This window comes from Lutra lutra, chromosome 3 (genome assembly GCF_902655055.1).
Source record: "Lutra lutra chromosome 3, mLutLut1.2, whole genome shotgun sequence".
NCBI classification, from domain to species: domain Eukaryota; kingdom Metazoa; phylum Chordata; class Mammalia; order Carnivora; family Mustelidae; genus Lutra; species Lutra lutra.
Genome location: NC_062280.1, coordinates 122,761,906 through 122,777,193, shown reverse-complemented (window position 1 = coordinate 122,777,193; position 15,288 = coordinate 122,761,906). Strand labels below are relative to the sequence as shown.

Genomic DNA, 15,288 nt, shown 5'->3' with positions numbered 1-15,288 from the left:
CTTAATATACATATTAAAGTTTCATGGTAAAGGGTTTTACTAATGGGACATGCAATCATGTCTGGAGATATAAATGGACATAAATCTAGAACTGCTGTGAGAGCACTGAACCCACTCTCAAGTGCATGTCTTCTCTCAGGCAGTCCTGAAACTGAAACCAGCCAATTGTTCCTTGGGAGCGACTGTTATGTGTCAAATACCAAAGATATATAGAATAATTCTCAGAATGACCAACAATGTCCCAAATTCAACTCCAAATCCTTTTTAAACTGTATCTAATATCAAACAATAGGGGTGCCTAGAAACCTGTAATTCAAGTTTTGAAGAGCTGGCTTTAAGGGAAAAGGGTAGATCAGCATTTAAATGATCATATCCAACCTCATGGATTTCAGGAAATTTCTTTGTAAAACATCCCTGCGTGTCTGACACCAACAACCAGTCAGACCTTTCCTTTTGTTCTCTGTAAGCATTGTCTCTCTTGAAAGGGATGCTGATTAGCATTTCTGAGTAAGCTCTTGCTGTCTGCTGAGTGATTGGACCATGAGTGGACTAAACACTTAGATGCTACTTTCTAGAGAAATACACAAAAGCTCACATGACTAAACTGACCACAGAATTTTCTGCATTCTCTTTGCTACCTACTTTTCAACTTCTGTACAAGTAGGTCAGGTGCTATGCAAAACAGACTCTCAGTGTAGCCATCTAAGGGAATGTTGTCTGACACCCAAGGAGTAAGCATTCTCCCATCTAATTAGCACCACAAACATGTCAAGAGATGGGCCCAGTCTCCTCCCACCATTATTCCTTCCCTGTCTGTCTCCAATAAAGGACCTGAACATTTCCCAAAGCACCAACACAAAAACGGGAGTGTAGTATTTGGTTCCTGTTCTCCCAGACAATTCCAGTTAGTTTTTCAAATATTTTGAGGTAAGTTTGTCCTTACAGAAGAGTCGCAAAAAATAGTACAAAGAGTCACCATATGTCCTTCACCCAGTTTCCCCAAATGTTAACATGACTATAGCATAAGGATCAAAACCAATAACACTGGATGTTACTTACCTCAAAAAAATCACTAAAGCAAACACGAAAATAACACTGACACAATACTAATCTAGCTACATCATTTATTCAAAGTTCAGTCTTTCCACTTTGTACTTTTTCTGTTCCAAGATCTGATTCAAGAACTCACACTACATTTAGTTGTCCTAGGTCCTTAGCCTTCTCTTATTCTTGTTCAATTTTGTTTTTCACAAATCCTCATACTCAATTCTTTTTATTCAGTAAGAATCAGAAATGCTCACAAGCTCACAGAAGACAGTAAGACTTAATAAAATTTGGGAGTAGGGGACAAGGGAAATAAGTTACTAACTAAAACTCTCAAGCCAAATGCCTTTGCCTATTTTCATCAATGAGAAGGGCACAGATGTGTCTTTGATCGAGTACAAGGTACGTTCCATATCTACCTGTATAAGGGTCAAATTGTTAAAGAAATTACCATGTGAATCTGTTCTAGATATTTGCTGTTTCCGTAGAAACATCGAATACAAAACTGGCCCAAGACTGACACGATTTTTTCTGTCTCTAAAAATACACTTCAGGAAAGCTCATGCTTTCAATGGTTACCAGAAATATAGTGCTAAAGGTCCCCCAATTTGAGTATTTTTATCTGTACCATGCCTCAAAAGCCTCATCCAAGAGTGTAAACCTGACAGTGTTCTAATTACAAGAATCTTCTATGGCATTAGTTGCTGCTGGTATGTGCCAATTAAGAACTCCCAACATGCAGTGTCGTTCATGTGCAGAAAATACAGAGCCTGGTTTGGAGATTAACCTAGTGTATCTACCTCTAAACTAAAACATGAAGAAATGAATGAGGGAATGGTCACTAAGTGAGGAGAGGAGATTAGCTTAACTAATCATTTCACTGTGTATACACACATCAAATCAAGTTGTACATCTTCAATATACACAAATTAAAATATATAAATAGATCAATAAAAGCGTAAATAAAACATCCTGAAGCAGTTTTGAGGTAGGTAACAGGAATGCGTTCAACAGAAATTACTCTTTTTTAATGATTTTCTTTATTTATTTGAGAGAGAGATAGTAAAAGAGAGCACAAGAGTGTAAGTGGGGGGCAAGGAGGGAGAGGAAGAGGGAGAAGCAGACTAACCGCCAAGCAGGGAGCCCAATGAGGGGCTCAATCCCAGGATCCTGAGATCATGACCTGAGCCAAAGGCAGACACTTAACTGACTGAGCCACCCAGGTGCCCCAGAAATTACTCTTGATGAGGATTTTTATGTATTTTACCTTTGCCAACCTTGACAGAAATAGCGGTCTCAGATATGTAAACTTTGGTTGTTCAAACCATCACCTTACATGAATCAAAGGGACGTTATGATTCTTACCAGGACCTTGTTATTTTTTATTGAGTTTTAAGCAGCCTATGTACTACAACCAGATGCTACCTAAATTCCTCAGACTTTGGAAGAGAATCATGCATCCTTTCAGCATTCAGTAATATTAGACCTAGAACAATATATGTCATCTACCACCACTATTCATGCACAAGCTGGCATCTGAAGATTTTGTGCCCTTCATTCCTTATGACAAACGTGCCCCCTCAGTCATTAGGATCCCAGCACAATACTGCAAAACTTCAAAACTGTCAAACCTACCATACAGTGCTCAATTTCTTTTTCTAGAAAGGCAAAAATTCTATTTAAAACTTATCTTAGCAAAACCAATATTAAACAATTTTCCTTTAAAACAAACCCAGAAGAAATGCAATAGCTTGACAAAGCCCAAGTTATTGGTTTAATGAAGATTTTTGTTAGCTAGAACTCCCACCTGAAATGACTCATTCAAAACAGTATCTGTAAACATTCCCAACTTGCTTTGAAGACCTCATTTCAAACTGCCTCATAGCCTTGAAACTCACTATTCCAAATGGCATGCTGATAATCACATAAAAATATTGCATACACCTGATCTTGATTGAATCCATTTGCTCATGCTTTGATCAGTAAATTTCAAGATATTTTCTGGAAAAAAAATTTTTGACTTTAAACATTTTTTTAAATTTAGATGTAAAAATTAAAGATTCACCACCAGGTTGCTCTAAATAGCAAGCTTTCCATAAGCATTTAATATTTAAGTTAAAACACTAAAGAGAGGGGGCGCCTGGGTGGCTCAGTGGGTTAAGCCGCTGCCTTCGGCTCAGGTCATGATCTCAGGGTCCTGGGATCGAGTCCCGCATCGGGCTCTCTGCGCAGCAGGGAGTGTGCTTCCTCCCCTCTCTCTCTCTGCTTGCCTCTCTGTCTACTTGTAATCTCTCTCTGTCAAATAAATAAATAAAATCTTAAAAAAAAAAAAAAAACACTAAAGAGGAAATGATATCATTCATATGAAATGTCCGGAACAGGGAAATCTATAGAGATAGGAAGGAAATGAGTGGTTGCTCAGGGCTGGAGGAAGAAGAGGTAGGAAGAGGGCAGCTAAAGGGTATGGGATTTCTTCTGGAAGTGATTAGAATGTTCTAAAATTGACTGTGGTGATGGTTGTACAATTCTGAATATTCTAAAAAACGTTAAATTGTATACTTTAGGTAGATGGATTATACAGTATATAAAGTATATCTCAATAAAGCTATTAAAAATATTTAAGAGGAGATTGTACACCACAAAAAAGATCCCCACCAGTTAGGTGGACATATACACAATACTACATATATATTTATATGTACATTATAATATTCCATTAATAACTTCTTATTTCTAGAGGATGAAGAAGGGGGTGATTGTCTTCATAATTAAGGCCCTAGAAAAACCAGTGCTTAAGAGAAAAAGACCATGTCTATTTCTTCATGATTACAATAACCCAAATTCACTGGCTTCAATAATGTTCTAAAATTGACTTACACCTACTACAGCTTCAAATCAATCACTGGTGTTATTTTCAGTGTCGAGAACAAGAGCAAGGTTTAGAGAGACAGCTACTGACATGGGGCAGACCCTCCTAGAATTTCAAGGAATTGCTTGAGATTTGGAATTATGATGGCTGGCATTCCCCCAAGAGTGCCAAGGCCACAGTCAACTCCAGCAGCAACTTACTCCTACTCACCAGGCCCAGCCTCTTTATTGGATACATTAGTTGAAACATTAACCCTAGCCTTTCAATGCCTGTCTTGAATTGTACCATTCAACCCCTCACCAACCTTCCGTAGTACCTGACAACCACGTCCCTCCTTAGCAAACTTTAATCCCTTTTCTGAAGTCAAAATGCCAGGTACCCGTAAAGGCAGTCACAGTGCAATGACCATGATGATCCAAGGCTCCGAGCCAGAGAGGGCCTCGCGTGGGGAAGGCAGTAAGAACACCAGCTTCCTGAGGTGTACAGCAGCAACAAAATCAGTACCCTTGACCCCTGGATCTGTCCTAGTTAGTCTCTTCTTTTCAAAAATTGATTTGGAAGCAAACGCTCTGGGATAAATACTCCATACACCTGCTTCAAAAAAAAAAAAAAAAAAAAAACAAAGAAAGAAAGAAAGAAAGGAAGAAAGAAAAAACTAACTAACCCTTTTACAAGAAAAATTAAGAAAAAAAAATAATTTTAATCAACCCGCTTTTATGAAAATATTCCCTTGAATAGTTTTATCAACTTTTAGCAAATTTTCATGGCCAAGAAAAAAAGTGTTATTAAAAGAATTAATATTTTTATAAGACTTGACTTCAGCAATATTAAAGTACAAAAATAATGTGGCTCAACATTTTGTAAAATCCTTAAGCTTTAATACCAAGAAGGTTTTTTTTTTTTTAAGATATTATTTATTTGTTAGAGAGAGAGAGAGAGAGAGCACAGGCAGACAGAGAGGCAGGCAGAGGCAGAGGGAGAAGCAGGCTCCCCACTGAGCAAGGAGCCTGATGTGGGGCTCGATCCCAGAACACTGGGATCATGACCTGAGCTGAGGGCAGCACCCAACCAACTGAGCCACCCAGGCGTCCCCCAATACCAAGAAGTTTTATAATCAGTTCTTTAATGAACTAGAAGTCACGTTACCACTAGTAATTCTCCCAAATATAGAATGGAGATGAAACAAATATTCAGAAGTCATTTTATAAAATAGCAAGGGCCACATTTTAATTTCTTAGACCCTATTCAGTGTATTCTGAAACTCATGTTCATAGTATATGCCATGAACTCAGAAACTATATGAATATTTAATATTATATATCTCAACTAATGCAATTATATTCTTATACAAGACTTTAAATACAATTGTTGGTAGCTACCTACTCTATTTCTAGCCAACCCCACTGTATATTCCCATACTTATTCCTCCCCCCACTCCAAAAATATACAAATGGAAATATACAACAGGTAGCCACTTGAAAAATCAGATAATAAAATCAGCCTCAAAAGTCAGCTTTGCACCTGGATTACAGAACAAATAGTGAAGCCACATTATCAAGGCTCTTAAAAATCTTCACCTTCCATATAATAGAAAATGTAAACAAAACAAAGACCCTTATTTTCCCAACTTTAAGCATGCTTAAATGGATACTAAAGTCAAAGAAATTAAGAGGAATTAAGTAAAAATACTACTCAAAAACGTCTTAAAATTTAAAAAGAAAATTCTTCAAAAGAAAAAAAATTGAATTCTACATCCTTATATTGTGTGTGTGTATAGCCTAACACATTTACTATTCCAAGACCATCATATAGTGAAATATATAGCATAGTACTGTATTTATAAATTTCCTGAATCCCAAAATCAAGCAAAGAAAAAAGAGACAGGATATAATCTTTTATAAAGTAACCTTTCCATGTTTTTAAAAGCAATTGAATAGAAATAGATATAAGGAATGAAGAAATGAAACTGTATCGGCAATAAAGGATTCCAGACAGTTTTAAGTATGTTCACAGAGTTGAGCAATCATCACCTCAGAATGAAACCCCACATACATTAGCCGTCACTCCCATTTCTCAACCTTTTCTCGCTTCCCTAGCCCTAACAGTCACTCATCTAGGTCTCAATGGATTTGCCTCTTGTAGACATTTCCTGTAAGCAGAAGGCGGCCTTCTGTGCCTGGCTTCTTTCATTTAGCACAATGTTTAGGTCTCACCCCTATTGTAGCATGTATCTCTATTCTGGCCCTTGTTACGGCCGGTAGTATTCCATCGTATGGACAGACCACATGGTATTAGGTTGTTCCACTTCGGGGCTATCGTGAATAATGCTGCTCTGATCATTTGTGTAACTGTGTTTGTGTGCACACAGGTTTTCTCTGATCTTGGGTAGACATAGCTAGGAAGATTGGTGGGTCTTATGGTAATTACACATTTACCCTTTGGGGAACTGCCAAACTGTGTTCCAAAGCAGCTGCACCATTATTCGTTCCCATCATCAACGTATACAGAGGGCTTCCATTTCTCCACATGCTCGCCAACACCTAATGCCTGTTATCTATTTGATTAGAGCCATGTGAGTGTGTGAAGTAATAATTCATTGTGGCACATGCTCCGTATTTTAAACCAAGCCCACTCTTTCTTGAATGGGCCCTCAGCTACTCTTGTAGGCTACACTTTGAGGTGAAGAACATGTCCCAACGGTCATCCTTAAAACCAAAAATAAAGCCAGGATAATCTAACACTCCCTTAATAAGTGAAGGTATCACCTCCATTTAAATGCATCACTCTTCTACCACAAACTCTATAGAGCTATAATCATGCCCAACAGCCAAACCTTTTCAATACAGATGTCAGGCTGAGCATCCCACGTAAGTGCCAATGCTGTAATGGAATACTTAAACATGCAACGAAGATTTAACCAGAGCTTTCCAGAAACACTGGATTGAATTCAAGCTTGTCAATAATCCATGTGTAACCAGATCATTTAACTTGTCTACATCTGAGCATGGAGTTCTGAGCCATTCACAGAACTACATCCTCTGAAGTCACTCACGTAAATTTGTCTAAGTCTGAAAGTTTAATGAAATTTGAAAAACTACCAACGCCCATGCCTAAAGATCTAGCCTTGCGCAGCAGAAAGAATCTGAGCTATAGTAGTCAGAGAAGGTGGGTGCTCCTTGCAGCTCTGTTATTCAGTAGCTATATCACCACAGGTACATTATTTAGTATCTTTCTATCTCCGTTTCCTGATGTGAAGGTAATGCCTTCAAGAGGTTACGAGGATTCCCTGATCTAGTACAGCTAAAGCATCTAACACAGTAGCCAGCCAAAAAGTAGACACTTAAATATTAGCGGAGAGATGGATGAAAGCTAACTCTAGGCAAAGTTTCCCAGCAAATAAAGACCTCATAACCAATGTTGGAGACCAGGTAGGGCTGAATGTGAGTCCTTGTGACCTATGGGATTCCTTTATAAAGCACTTCCCCACATTATGGTCTGCAAATTGATAAGGTGAGCTGTCATTTGGCTTAGAACAGGACTAGGAGGAATTCTTGGAAGGGAGCCCAGGGACGAAAAGATAAGAGACCTCATTTTTGTCAGGGACACAAGAATAAAAACTTCCTCAGGTCTCACGGAAAGCCTGAGCCCAGAACAGATCCCACGGGGAGAAAGATAAAGGCTGTATTCACATGACCCCATTGGGAGCGCAGGTAGAGACCGCCAGGCTCTAAGGGGACGTGGAGGGGGTGGGGAAAGGAAGGGGCTGGCAGAAGAGAGAGGGGTGGGGGCTAACTAGGTGTGTGGAAAAGCTGCCAAGAGGAAGACGAACCCCATTCCAGCTGTGAATTAAATGTCCTTGCGTCTCTCCACCTCCTTCCCCTACCTGATCTGGTTGTCACGGAATTTGTTGAGATGCGGTTGGTTGAGGTAAATGGTGCGGGCTGGCGCCTCCAGCTGGTCTCCAACAGACGTGGCCCGGGACATCTCATCCTCTGCCTTCTTGTAGCCCGAAGAAGGACGAACAGGTCCTGCAGGGACGGGGCGAGGGCAGAAAACAAAACACAAAGAAGTCACGCCAGGCGAGAGGCAGCGAACGCCGGCTGCGGGCTGGCGAGCGGGGACCAGCTGGGAAGGATGCTCTGGGCGCTGCTGGGCCCGCCTATGTACCTTGGCTCCCCCTGGAGACCTGCCGCCGCGGCTGCTCCCGGCTCCGCCCCGCCCCCTCCCGCGCCCCACCCCCGCCCTAGTCCCTTGGGCGCCGAGGAGGGAGCCTCTGCCGCCGCCAACTCCGCCCCGCCCCCTCTCGCGCGGCTGCAGCGTGAGGCCCGGCTGGCAGGGGCACCGCGGCGGGCTGCAGGGGCAGGGAGGGGCCGCGGGGACCGCGGAGCTGGAGCCTCCCGCCTCGTCCCCCGGTGAGCTCCCCCTGCGGGCCCAGGGACTGCGCTCCGGAACTCGGTTTCCTGGGCTGCTTTGATTGTGCTTGGGACAAAGACACCGGCAAAGGGGATGTGCCCTGCATTCAGTCACCGCATAAAAGGATGGTGAAAGCACATCTCCATGCCCTACAAACGATATTCCCAACCCTCCGGGTGATGGGCTTGGCTCCACCGAGATCCTGAATGCAGCAACTGCTTTTCTCCCCCAGAAACGCCCGGCAACCTGAGGGATGCACGATCTTTCATTTCATTGCTCGGGTTAGGTGGCTGTGGTTAAGACACAAGCAGGTCTGTCTCCTTAAGAGTTGATTTCGGTCCTACAGTCAAGCTTCTCTGCGAGCTCAACCTCCCCATAACCTTTAGGCAGGGAGGTGTTGGCTTGGAAAATAATGATGTGCCCATGACTCACATGGCTACACCTGAGCGCACACACAGCTGATCAACCCCATCTCCAACAAGAGGTATTCGGCATCAGAAGGGGCTACCCACCTCAAGAAGGGACCTTCAGGGAGGGGTGCCTGAAGCAAAGGATCACAGAGAAAGAAATGCCTATACAGCCTCGTCTCCTTTTCCTTACATTGTTTCCACTCTAGTATCTGCCACGCTTTCCACCTATCAAAGAGGTGAATGATGTCTCCTGTTTGGGAAATGGACATCTCATTTCAGTCACCGTCTACTTCACAGCTACAACAAATATTCACTGACAGGGAAAAATCTTGAAATAGAAAATTTTGGCTATTGAAGTGTGTCATCTTTTTTCAGTGATTATAATCCTATTATAATTTTTGTCACATGAGGGGACAACCAAAACGTGTAATCGGTTGAGAACTGACATACTACCCCAGAGAATATTCGTAACTGGGTCCCTGGTCACACCAACCTGGCTATGCCCCATTAAGGGATTGTATCCTCAGATCCTCACCCTCCTCCAGGCTCCACCTCCCGGGGTTCCTCTGGCTTCTGGGGTTGGGGAGTGAGGGGAACTACTCTATCCTTAACTTACGGACAAGGGGCAACAGAGAGCAAAAGTCTCTACTTCAAGCCTATCTGGCCTGAGAGCTCAGGCTCTCAAACCTCCGTCAGAGAAGGCTGGGTCTTTATTTTTGTTTTTTTTTAATTTTTATTGTGTTATGTTAGTCACCATAAAATACATCATTAGTTTTTGATGCAGTGTTCCAAGATCCACTATTTATGTACAACACAGAGTGCTCCATGCAATCCGCGCCTTCCTTAATACCCACCACCAGGCTCACCCATCCTCCCACCCCACCTCCCCTCTAAAACCCTCGGTTTGTTTTTTGGGCTGGGTTTTAAAGCATTTGCTGATTTGGAGCACCTAGGTGGCTCAGCAGTTAAACGTCTGCCTTCGGTCCAGGTCACGATCCCAGAGTCCTGGGATCCAACCCCATGTTGGGCTCCTTGCTCAGTGGGGAATCTGCTTCTCCCTCTGTCCCTGGCCCTGCTTGTGCTCTCTCATTCTTGCTCTGCACTCTCTCTCTCTCTCTCTCTCTCTCTCAAATAAATAAATAAATAAAGCATTTGCTGATTTAAGGCACATAGGCTAGTTTCAAAAATATTCCCTATATAAAAATACTGCTTTTCTCTTGGCCCACTTATTATGCTTTGTCTCCAGCATTTATCATCATTACCTGACATTATTCATCTAGTCTAGCTTCCCATGGCCAAGGGCAGACGCTCCAGGACAACAGGACATGTTTTGTGCACTACAGTGATCTCGACACCTACAACAGTGCCTGGCACATAATGGGCATTCATATTTGCTAATCGAATAAATCATTTTCTTACAAAGCATTGCTTTGAATTCTCCAGGCAGAGATGCAGTGATATGCACAGAGGGCTCAAAGGCCATAAACTCATATGGGTCAGAATAGTTCATTGCGGGGCGCCTGGGTGGCTCAGTCATTAAGTATCTGCCTTCAGCTCAGGTCATGATCCCAGGATGTGGGATCAAGCCCCACATCGGGCTCCCTGCTCAGCGAGAAGCCTGCTTCTCCCTCTCCCACTCCCCCTGCTTGTGTTCCCTCTCTCGCTGTCTTTCTCTCTGTCAAATAAATAAATAAAATCTTAAAAAATTAATAGTTCATTGCTTACACTGTGTTCACTCAGTGGCTCTCCACCCTTGCTGCATGGTGCCACCACCAATGGAGCTCCCACAATTAACTAAATCCTGGGCCCGACCTCACAGATTCTGCCTTGTTTTACTATGCTTTAAAGTAACATAAAAGTTGGGGGGGAAGCTGCATGGTTCAATCAGTTAGGCACTGACTGTCAATCTCAATTCAGGTCTTGATCTCAGGGTTGTGAGTTCAAGCCCCATGTTGGACTCCATGCTGGGTGTGGAGCCTACTTAAATAATAATAATAATAATAATAATGTAACTTAAGAGATAGGAGAGGGCAGCCACAGTTGAGAATCACTTGTTTATATACTGCTGGGAACACAAAAAACAAAAGATCTGGCTCCTGCTCTCAAAAATTTTAACCAGTTTAAGGCTAAGGTATAACCATGGTTACCAATAAGCCATAGTTCATGACAAGTGACTAAGAGTGGGCTTGAAGGTGCCAAGGAAGATCAGGAGTCAGCAGCCTGTTCGTGCTTGAGGAGAGCTGGTCAGAACAGAGTTTGAGGACAGAGATAAAATCCTTAAAGTATGGGTAAGGTTTCTATTAGGAAAGAGAAGGACAAGGATAGTTGAGGGAAAGTTGAGGGAAGAAGAAAGAGCTTAGGCTCTTTCTTCTTCCAAGTAGACAAGATGTATATGAAACCAATTGAACCAAACAAACAAAAATGAGCAGTGAGGGGTTGGGGGTGGGGAGGGCAGTGGGGTGGGGGGTTGAAAAACTGGGGTGGATTTAAATGCGGGCAAAGAAGCTTCAACTACATCCTGAAGGTCAAATGAAGTCACAGATGGTTTCTAAGCAGAGGAAAAAACAATTGGCAGTGATAGACAAGTAGGAGCAGAAAGAGGGGAGACTTTGTAGATAAGGAGATCAGGTAGGAAATTAATTCTACATCTAGAAGCAAGATGTTAAGAAGCAAAAATTAAATGGAGAATGGGTAAAAAACATGAACAGAAGAACCACCTCAGAAGAGAGCCCTGTAAGACTTTTTTTGGACTGAGTGTGTGGGCCAGGAAATAAAAAAGAACATTGGATAATTGGGATTTGAAGAAGAGATGATTGGGACAAAAAAAGCACTACTGATAGAAATAAGAACGGAAACAGTTTTCCCAAACAAGAATGTAAGTGTTGGATAACAAATATTGGGGTGCAAAACAGTTACACCATTAGTAATAGAATTACATGAAATAGTGTCTCCCAAGCATCTGCCATACACGAGGGTGGCTCACCCTTCTATATTACAACAGGGCCAGACCTAGAATGTTATTCTAGGTAGCAATCATGATAGTTCCCTCCTACCTAAGACTCTGGTGACTTCCTTCTACCTCAGTGGCCTCATCTTGACCCAATCCTGCTTTGGAGAAAAACATTAATCTTTTCAAAATATCACACATCTGTTGAAAATGTATTGCCTAAAGAAAACACTATACCATATATAGTGAAGCACATTATGACTAAGGTTTCAAATTCAGACTCATGAGATGAATCCTGAGCTAATGCATTTTGAAAATACCACCAGGCAAAATTAGAGTAGATGCTTACCACTCCCCCATACAAACAAGCACAGTGTCAGCAGACAGTGGGAGTTCAATAAATATCTGTTGAGAAAGAAACCAAAGTAAAAAGGATAAAGAGAAACAAGAGTAAGCAAATGGACAAGCACTAAGCTTCCCTACTACAAAATGGAAATGCAGACAAGATAGAGGACGGCCAAGGGCACGAGGGCGGGGACTTCGTCTTGCTCATGGCTCTAGCACCATCATCCCAAATAATGCCAAACCAGTAGGCAGCCTGTAAATACAGACAAATAAAGGGCTAATGTAGCAGGTCCTTTTTGAGGATGCTTACCCAGCTACAGAAGCCCAAACTCCCTTATCTAGTAACTGAACCCTTCCCCTCCCACATATAGGCCAGGGAGCCCCCAGACAGGTCTATAAAATGCAGTCCCCTTCATCCATCACAGCTCTCTGTCCTGAGGACAGTTACTTGGTCTAAGCTGGACAATTAGGAGTCTTCTGGAAACTGACAGGGGACCTAAAGAGGATGGTTTCTGCGTATGGCTGCTCTATGAACATACACTCTCTGGGTCTCGTAGCATCTTCTACCCCTGGGGTAGGCCGGGGAGTAAAGGGTTTCTTTTGGAATAAAGATGAAGCTGTTTCATGGAAAGCAACAGAAACGGTCCCAACAACGTTGTGGATTCTGGGTAAAGTCCCCTCCTAGATGCTAGCTATATTAGGGTCTTTGGGTTCATGACCCACCCTGAATAACCAGAAATGCTAACTAATACTGTAAGGGAGCACACAGAGAACCTACTTTTCCCTTTAAGATAGATGAGCAAGTAAGGCTAACAAGGAGGGAGAAATATCTATTCACATATAGATCACCCTGGTCGGGGGGCAAGGGGGTGGTCGTTGGAGGTAAGGTTTTAGTTGCCTCTGACACAGGAGCCCTGAAATGCCACAACCCACACCCAGGGAAGCCAGATCTGACAGAGGAACCTCTGCATGGTAACATTTAGGTTGCCTGGTTTGGATAAAGCCCAGAAAGAGCTGGAAGGTGATCGGCTAAATAAAGAAGCCCCTCCTCCTTTGAGATTTTCTGCCAGGATAGGAGAAAGAATTCTAAGAAACAGAGATGGCTGATAAGCACAGTCTCCTGGTGGATGGCATTCTCTACAAGGATAGATGAAGACTCGGGAAGCGGCAGAGGAAAGCAGGCTAGTTCTCATGCATGTGCCACTAACACCCATTACTCTTCCACGGGCCCCAAGCCACACTGCAGCTCTAGCTTGCCTGTGAATCTCCTCTGACTCACTTTGTTCATGTCCTGGCTCAAATTTCTCATTCCACTCACACAGCCTGTCTGTGGCAACAGGGAGGTGAAGTCACTAGCTAGGAAGCAGGGACAGTGCTAGACTTCCCACTGGCAGGTGAGCAGATAGAAGTAAAGGACAATGCCTCATGTCTCCTCATTACATAAATTAATTCCATGGAGATTGTCCTGGGAAGAGAATGAAAAACCTTAACAGGTTTCAGAAATTTGTTCCTATCTAATTAAGTATATATTATTTTATGACTATTTATATAACATACATATTAGCATGAATAAAATTGGTCCAGGGAGTTAAGAATCTCAAAGAGTTAGACACAAAAGGGGAATTATTGTCAGGCCAATTTTTTCTAAGTATTTCATTGCCTTAAGCAACACAGAAATAAACCCTTCACTCTGAACTGCAGCATTTTTCTCTAACTCAGAACTCGAGAAGATGCTGGTAAATTATCTAGTCCACATCCCTTGCAAAGAAGTCTTACTGTCTCACAGCAGAAATTCTTGGGAAAGAAATACTCTAGTCTTGCTAAGTCAGAAACCTATTAAAGTGGTGAACCTTTTCCCAGAACCTCTGCAACTAGCTCTGTGGGTAGTCAGAATTTGGTTAGACACTGTTGTAAGACAGAGAATTTGGCTGGTCTCTGTCCTGGCTTTCTGGGTAAGCTTCTAACCCCTTGGAACCATCCCAGTGACTGGAGTGTCTTTGTTATTCATGGTGGGCCCCAGGGACCACACCCAGTTTTATGCTTATGAGGTGACCCTGGTGGGCCCCTAGACCATTTTAGAATGGGGGTTGACCATGCCATAAAAACCAACCATGTGATTAGAGGGTTGGGGTCTGACCTCCCAACTCTGAAGAGGAAGGGGGACCAGAGACTGGAATTCAAACATGTGACAATGATCTGATTAATAATGCATATGTAATGAAACCCCAATAAAAACTATGGACACCAAAGTTCAGTGACAGGCCCTAAGGACATGGAAACTTCATATGTGGGACCCTCCCAGACCTCTCCCTGTGAGTCTTTCTCCATTTGGCTGGTCCTGATTTGTATCCTTTAGGATAAAACCTATAATTCTGAGTATAATAATTTTCTGAGTTCTCAGTTTTTCTAATTTATTATTGAAACCAAAGAGGTAACGGGAATCCTTGAATTTGTAACTATTTGGTCAGAAGTACAAGTGGTCAAGGTATCCCAGAGATTGCAGCTGCTGTCTGAAGTAAAGAAGGTCTCCTAGAAAATTGTGCCCTTAACCTATAAGGACTGAGCTAACTCTGGCCTCACAATTGCAGACATTACTCTGTGAACTCTAGAATGATAGAACCAAAAGAGAGACTTTACAAACAATCACAGAAGTATACTAGGTCAGACTCAAGGTAGGATGAGAAGCGAGATCTGCAGAAACTTGAATCCACGGCTCGGTCCATTAGGACAGGCCGCCTCTATGAGCTTCAGCAAGTCAGGACAGCATTTGAGCCCTGATTTCTTCATCCGCAAAACAGAAATCAATGGTCTAAATCTAGGATTGGCAAACTCTCTGTAAAGGGTCAGACAGTAAATGTTTTAGGCTTTGATCTACATATGACCTCTATTTTTTAAACATGAAAATCTTAAAAAGTTAACAATTCTTCTCTCATGGGCCAGATTTGGCCCACAGGCCATAGTTTGCTAACTCTTCATAAAAACTAAGTTCTTTCACAGCTAACAAAATTATTACATGCCAACTTCCATTTCAAGGAAATATTAAATACCTTCCATATCAACAAAACAGAACATAAAATTCCGAGTAAACAGGTTCTTTGGGCTTTTGTTACTGGAGTTAAGTTAACTTTGTATTTTCTCCTAATTTTTTACGTACTTTAAAGGTATGTGAAAAATGGTTCTCTCTGCCTCTAGAAAAATTTCCAGGAAAACAGGACAATCATCGTAGAGCTTTATAACAAGAGGCATGTGTGTGTGTGTGT

The 15,288-nt window shown here is 42.2% G+C and overlaps 1 protein-coding gene across 1 annotated transcript in view; it reads right to left on the bottom strand.

Annotated features, from left to right (window-relative positions):
- Positions 1–15,288, bottom strand: part of LOC125096200 (phospholipid-transporting ATPase IB-like) — a 659,532-nt gene that overhangs the window by 554,671 nt on the left and 89,573 nt on the right. The window contains exon 2 of the mRNA XM_047722948.1: positions 7,797–7,941. Within this exon, the coding sequence (XP_047578904.1) occupies positions 7,797–7,941 (145 nt within the window). The remainder of the gene's footprint in view (positions 1–7,796; positions 7,942–15,288) is intronic.